General features: G+C 39.0%; 1 protein-coding gene across 1 annotated transcript; it reads left to right on the top strand.

Moving 5' to 3' along the window:
- The first annotated feature begins 7,002 nt into the window (after positions 1-7,002).
- OR51AJ4 (olfactory receptor family 51 subfamily AJ member 4) lies at positions 7,003-7,950 on the top strand. The gene is given in 1 exon segment (NM_001388883.1): positions 7,003-7,950. A coding segment is annotated over 1 exon segment (948 nt).

Below are 7,950 nucleotides of genomic sequence, written 5' to 3'. Positions count from 1 at the left end.
AGATAGGAAGAATGCAATATTAAAGCAGCATATTAAATTACTGACAATAAACCACTTTTGCTGGGAGGGCTAAAATACTATTCCGTTTTCATACACCTGAATAATCAAATAATCAACCAGTGAGGCCTATTGCCCCATTTGCTAGAATGGGCACCTCGGCCAGGATACTCAACACCATAAAGCAATGCACACTGCAGGAGATGGCAACCACTCACTCCCTACTCTATGTGGATCAATGTGCTATGTTGCCAAGAGCACCAAGTTTTCATGTGCCTGGGAAAGGTATTACCTATTAGAATTTGCAGTGGGCTGGCCCACCAGGAGATGTGAGTTACTTCACAGCTGGTTGAGGGAGAACTACTCAGCTTTCACTGAGATCTTGTTGTCCTGCTGTGAACCAGAACTATGCAAGCATACTCTATCAGGAAGGGAACACCCATGTGTCTGAAGGAAGGGAGAAAATGGGGGTCTTTTTTGGCATGTCACACCCCGAATGGATCTCCCAGCTGACAGTACTGTCTCCCCTGGCTCACATGCCTGCTATGTACAACCTAGCTAGGTCCCTAAAGCTGCCAACCTCTCTTTCTCAAGGCCAAAGGGGTACTTTGGGATTTTCACTGTACGATCATTTGGCCACTGTCTTTGTTCCCTCCCCTGGCCTGGGAGGTACTATAGCACATATAGATGGCCCTACTAAATTCACTCCAAAAAGTAAATGATAGCCAGCAAAGCCTGTCTTTATTGAGAACTAAAAAGTTCCCATTGAGAAAAACTGTCCTCCAGAGTAACATGGACATGGATATTTTCACTGTCTCATCTGTGCAATTATCCAAACATAATTCTATGTGTTTATATATCATGAGTCTGCCAATATATCATCTTTATTACATTACTTGAGGACATAAGTGAATGCCCTGAATGATCTGACTCCTGACCTAGGGGACTTAATACATCAGTGGTTTGGATCATGGTGTCTTGGATTTTTTAATTATTTTGGCAACAATTATCATAATCTATGTTTTCTCTTCCATGTGCCTATACTGTTGCTGTGACATCTGTTTTTAATGCAGGCAGAGAGTCCCCAAATGTCTGATGGACATCACCAACCCCATACCAGTGAAACTCCTGCTCACTGCTAGGGCATATTGCAGAAGAGGGAGCAAGTGAGATTGTAAGAGCCCATCACAAGGGATGGAGTGTTAAAGGAGGTCAAGAGGAGGTGACACCTGACTGACCCCACCGTTGGGCCTGGGCAATCTCAGGCTCCTTATCGCACCCCCATCCCCACCCTTGGGATGGATTTTCCACTCACATTCCCACATTAGGAGTTATTCCAAAGACAAAGCCTTGAGAGAATAAGATGCTAAAACCATCTGGATAGTCTTATCTGATTGAATCCAGTTAAGGTCTCCTTACGAACTTTTAAAATTCTGAGGGGCAGATGTAGAGATCAACTGTGTTAAGAAATTAAAAAGGCTTTATTTAAAATAAAGAGACTAAGGGCTCCTGGGTAACGTAGCCAGTTAAGCTCCAATTCTTGATTTTAGCTCAGGTCATGATCTCAGGGTTGTGGGATTGAGCCCCACCTTGGGCTCTGGGCTGAGCAAAGAATCTGCTTGGAATATTCTCTTTCCCTATACACCTGCACCTACCCCTCCGCCCCATGCATGCATTCTCTCTCTCTCTCTCTCCGTCTCTCACAGAAATAAAAATGAAAATAAAAATAAAAATAAATGGACTAGAGACTACCTTTTCTTTCCTAATGCATACACAGTACTTTGAAAAATAAAAATAAAAAACTTCTGAGGCTCCAGCAATCCTGGTGAGGGGCAGTCTCCAGAGACATTTGGGAGGATTTATCTCCATTTGACCCCCATCTTAGATTGTTCTGTTACTAAAGTGTTAAGTCTAAAGACAGAATGAGTTCTGAACCTAATCTCTAATTCCCAATAGCTTCTTTCCCTGACACTGTGGGGAGCCCATTGTCTTCTATGCCTATGGGAGTCAATATTAGAAAACATGTCCATAGCTGAGCTCATCTGGAAAAGCTATAAGACCCTGAAAGAACTGAAGGCCTCCCGGGGTGAGGTGGCTGCTCATCCTCATCCCCACAGAACCCATGGTGAGGTAAGGCAAGGCACGTGGATCTCATTTGTGTACTACTTCAGATGTTAGTCTTTACTCCTTAAGGCTCATTTTGTTTTGTATATTCACTACTTGAATTTATGCCTATTCCATTAGGCAGAGGAGGCTTTCATTTGATCCTGATCTGTGTCCTGAAGGCTCTCTTCCCTGCCTTTTTCCAACTTTACCCAGGACACTAACGGGAGGTGCACACACACACAAGCCACATGGATGGGCCGACTTAAGGGGAGACAGTGTTCACTGTACCTGGGTAATGTCAACCTTAAAAATAAAATGGCCAGTTGTTTTAGCAGCAAAATGAGTTTCAAAAGGAATAGTGGAGAAATTACAAGTTGGGAGAAGCAAACACTGGCAAACCATAGGCAGGTCTGAAGAAACCAAGACAACGTAAGTTTTTATTCAGTTTCAGGAGGACATTGGGGAGGGCTGTATGTATAAAAGTTCAGGGAGGCACTGAGGGGGGCACTTGATGGGATGAGCACTGGGTGTTATTCTGTATGTTGGCAAATTGAACACCAATAAAAAATAAATTTATTAATAAAAAAAAAAAAGTTCAGGGAGAAGGAGAGTTGGAGGTTGTGCTGAATTCTCATTGGCTGCCAGCAGTGGTTAGTGTGTTATTGCTAAGGTGGGGCCAGGGGACAGGGAATCTTCCTTCCTTTTCTGAATAGCAGGAGATAAAATTCCTTGTGAAAAGTGTCCTACCCTTTCAAAATAATTCTCTTTGCAGGTTATGCAGGCTGCAACATATGTCAGCTGCGTGAGAGCACCCTCTTCAGATATTCCTGGCTGCATTGTAAATAAAGATTCTTTTACTCATTTTCACACTCTGAACAATGAAGTAATAATGCTGTGTTTCATTCTGCAGATAATCATCCAGATGTCAAGGATACAAAAACTTACATATTCATGTGAGTAACTCCAGGATCAAAAGGTAGATAAACCATCTTTAAAAATGCAATGAATCCAGTAAAATATTAGCCAGTCTTCTTAATCCACAGATGTGATAGAATTGCATTCTTGAATTGTTCTCATGAAAATCTTTAAAGTTTTAATTATTAGGAGAATGACAACATTTTTTAAACTTTATAAATTAATGAAGATTGCATCACACATCTCTAAGCCAGGCTGTCATGTGAGGATGATTATTGCGCTTTTTTCAATCGAATGGGACATAGGACATTTTTATAACATATGTTCATTCCCTTGGCTAAATTTATGAAAGTGATCATTTGTTTTATTTGATATTTGCTTCAAGTCATTATCCCCTCCTTTTGTCTTTTGCTTATGTCTTTATTAACATATAATCCTGCACTGTCTTTGACTTTGATGTCTTAGGTACCACTGTTAGTATGTATCATTTTCATAATGTCTGGACTGACATACACTCTGATTACTTATTCATTTAAGAATGGATCACTTTGAAGGGTACCACTTTTAGACCATTTTCTTCTTAGACATTTTGTGCTCAATTTCATATCCAATCAATCACTGCAACATTTGCTATCCATTCCCTACATTTTCCTCTCTCCTTTCTTGAGGGTCAATAGTCAACACACTTCATAGACAGCAAAACCTGTATTCCTGCCCTGTGTTATCATATAGACACAGAGAGAAGAAACTTAAACTCTTGCTGAGGGTTCTTTTTCTGATTGACTATAATCAATGCTGTTACTATGATTATCATCATCATCAACACTGTTACCATTATTATTAACTATATCAATTCATATTTAAAGTGAAAGTCTTTTCAGCTCACTTCATAGTACTTACAATTTTTCAAGTATTGCAATCTTTCTCAATTAATATAATATGATCAGATCAGCATCAATGTTACCTGGCATTACTATAGGTTTGCTTGTGGCTTTTTTCCTTTTCATTCTTTCTTTTTTCCGTTTCTATTTCTCTCATGTGTATGTGCCTATGCAGTCAGTTAAGCAACTGTCACCTCTCTCATAAACACAGATATAGAGAAAAAATAGATCAACATGTGAAAAAAGCAAGCAAAAGACCTTGCATATGTATTCTACAATTAGTTAAATAATGTAGTAAAAACTAGCCCGTATAGTTCATTTGATACTATCCACAGAATCAAATGTTAATTGCATAGCAGTTCTCATAAGTGATGTGAATTGAAATCCTACTTAGGACAGAAAAATACTACACAGAGTGGTATAAAAATAAGATTTATTTATGTCTTATAATGTGGTAAAAGAATATAGACAAAAAAATTTAATGGATATTGGGAACGACTCATGATTCTTATGGGAGTTAGAAATGATTCTCATGGGGAAACATCAAAATAATTCAAATACTGGCTGGCAAACACACACATGCACACAGAGAGAGAGAACTCAGAGTTCATTAACTGCCTGCTCCTAGACATAATTTTAGGATTTTTTTATGCTTATGATCCTAAAGTACTGAATACTACGTAGGGTGGAAAATCAGGTGCCTCTCTTGTTTCTAACATTAATTCTAGGAAAGGAGATGTTTTAAAGGTCATTCCTACCCATAGGTTTTACTTCTTTAGATCTATTTGTGTAATGAGACCAAGGCCTGGGGAACACTGCTTTCTTTTGAGGTTTTGGTTAACTGTACTCTTCCTAAAGATGCAAATGTTCCCCTACTCACTAGATTCACAAAATGAGCAAAGGAGATGTTAGATGCAAGCAACCAATCATCAGTAAGTAGGAAGGAAATGCCATGCCATCGTTATAGGAAGAATTCATGGGATTGTCTTTATGAAATGTATGACCCTCAATTCCTAATTGTTCCTGTACACAGACTCAACACAGACTCAGACAGCTTATCTATTTCCTTTAATATAGCAGAGAAGTACGTGGCACTTTCTTGAGAAATAGTGTTAGTAAAACCAGTATTTCTCAGAAGATTCTATGTACCAGACTGGGTTATAAATTCTTAATATGAATCATCTCATCTATTTCTCACAGAATTCCTATGTTATAGATATCATTACTGTTACTATCCATAATGCAGAGGTAAAAACCTAAGTTCAAAGAGCTTAAATTACTTGCCCCAGATGATACAGCCACTGAACCATGCAGAATCCATGATTTTCTTTGTTTGAACTTAGGGGGTTCATTCAGAAAATCAGCACCAGGATGGCAAAATTCATGGACTGCATTTTCTTTCCTCCACGGAATCACAACTCTGTCTTGCTGCTTAATAGCTTTTTCTGAAGAAAGTCACTTTCCTTCTAAAAACTTGATACTTCACCAGAAAAATATGAATGGATGAGAATTTTGTTCACAAGAGTTGCATATCATTTATGGAGATGATCTTTAAAAGTGTTATAATCCCAGAGGTATGGTGTTATTCCCCTCAGTAGAAGTTAGCTACGGTACACCCCAGTTTCCCAAACAGGGAAATAACCTTGCTGAGAATAATAAAATGTTGCCATGAAATTAATTGACCGCAATGCAACTAGAATCAGCTTTAGAAATATGAACATGATTACTCCATTGACCCTCTCAAAAACACACACATATACTCATTCAAAATTTAGTGCCTTTGATGGGGTGAGCACGGAGTATTATACTGTATGTTGTAAATTGAATTTAAATAAAATATTTAAAAAATAGTACTCTTCCATTTATTCAGGAATAATATCAGAACTTCTTAAAATGACTTGCTTTTTCAATCTTGTTTCATAATGCTTCTCATATCAAGGGTTTATTGATACCCTAAATTTTTCTGCAAATTATTCTAAATTCCAAGACTTTTCATCATCGCCTTTGCTCATGGTTTTTTTCTCTTTCTGGAATTCTCCTTTTTCACCACAAAGCCCCCTGTGTGGCACTTTTTTTCTTATTTAGGATCTTTTAAATATGACCTCAAATATTCTCTCCCAAGGTGCTTTCCTCAACACATGAACTTTGTATTCTGTAGCAGAGTAATCTGGTTCACTCTATATTTTGACTTCAGAGGGCAGTTTCTAGGATGGGTGGTATTGTGAGCTCATACTCATTTTTTAAACACTTATTTGTTAAAAATAAATTTATAAACTTAACCAAATAGATCCTCCTTGCAAAAGCACTTAGAAGAACACTTACTTAACTCTACATCGCTTAAATATTTTAAAATTTAAAAAAGACTTAGTTCAGAGATCAGAAGCTATTTAGTGATCATCATGTAACTAGTGTCAGATGACAAATAGAATATTGACTTCCTGGACTCCAGTCTTGTTCTTTGGTCCACACTTTCAAGATGAAGTTAAGAGAGAATAAAGATACAGTAACAATAGAGTCAGTATCATCTCCCCAGTACCCTGGGATTATATTTTGAGAAAGACTCTATTTAATCAGGGATATGAGGCTGTTCTCTCTGCAAAGGTAAGATTTCTATATGGAGGACATTCACACTTTCCTCCTTTAAGCCCTCAATTCCCTTAATGGCCTCAAGAGGGAACATAAGCATAAGAATACTGGAGAGGTTTTTCTACTTACCACCTATCTCCCTAGACTTTAGTCACTGAACTAATTTTAGATTGTCCTCTCCTAGCAACCATACCACACTTCAAGTTAGAAAATGTTAGAAAAATTCAGAGACAACATTTCCATATGATATTTCATATCTTGATTAAAAATAGGGTTATATGTGGAAATTAAGTAGCTGATATGAGTCTCTTATTATGATCTCTCAACTGAAAGTTTACTAGTGTCTTCATGTTTCTCTTTGATGACAGCTTTGAATAGGTGGTGAAGGAAATTTATGTCGTCAACAGCATATGCACAGAATGTGAACTTCATGCCATAAGGATCATGGTGATGGTGTGCTAATCCAGACAGTTTTACTCTAGCCACAAAGACTACTGATTACTTCAAATGATACACCATGGTCTTTTTCAATAGTAGTACCTACAGACCCTTTCTTCTGAGTGGTTTCCCTGGTCTGGAAGACTCACATCCAGTGATTTCCATTTTGTTTTGTGCCCTCTACCTGGTTGCCCTAATGGGGAACATCATCATCCTGGTGGTTATTCGGGTGGAACAGTCACTTCATGCACCCATGTACTTTTTTCTCTCCATGCTGGCTGCTACTGACCTGGGACTCTGCACTGCCACCCTACCCACCCTGCTCCAGCTTTTCTGGTTTAAAGTTTGTGAAATAGACTTTGATGCCTGCCTCACCCAGATGTTCTTCATTCATGTGTTTTCCTTAATGGAGTCAGGCATCCTCCTCACCATGGCTTTTGACCGCTATGTGGCCATCTCCAACCCACTCAGGTACACTACTATTTTGACTGAGTCCACCATCACCAAGATAGGTGTGGGGCTTCTGCTACGGGCTGTGGCTATCATCCTCCCAGGACCCTTTCTCATTAAACGACTCAGCTTTTGTAAGGCTAATGTGCTCTCCCACTCATACTGCCTACATCCAGATATCATTAAGCTCTCCTGTTCTGACCACCGAATAAATAGCATCTATGGCCTCATCATCATTCTCATCACCTTTGGAGCAGACTCTGTACTCATCCTCTTCTCTTATTTGAAGATTCTGATCACTGTTCAAGGCATTGCCTCCAAGGAAGAACAATTCAAGGCCCTTAACACTTGTGTGTCCCACATCTGTGCTGTGCTGCTGGTGTATATCCCTATGCTGGGGGTATCCATTATCCATCGCTTTGGGAAACATGTTCCACCCATGGTGCACATTATCATGGGTTATGTATACCTATTGATTCCTCCTGTTCTCAACCCTGTTGTATACTGTGTGAAAACCCAGGGGATACGCACCCGTATTCTGGGTAATCTACTGAAATTACAGCAGAGAGTACTTTAG

Source organism: Canis lupus, chromosome 21 (assembly GCF_011100685.1).
Source record: "Canis lupus familiaris isolate Mischka breed German Shepherd chromosome 21, alternate assembly UU_Cfam_GSD_1.0, whole genome shotgun sequence".
In the NCBI taxonomy this organism is placed as follows: Eukaryota; Metazoa; Chordata; class Mammalia; order Carnivora; family Canidae; genus Canis; species Canis lupus.
The sequence above is the reverse complement of the archived record's forward strand: the minus strand, read 5'-3'. Positions and strand labels throughout refer to the sequence as shown.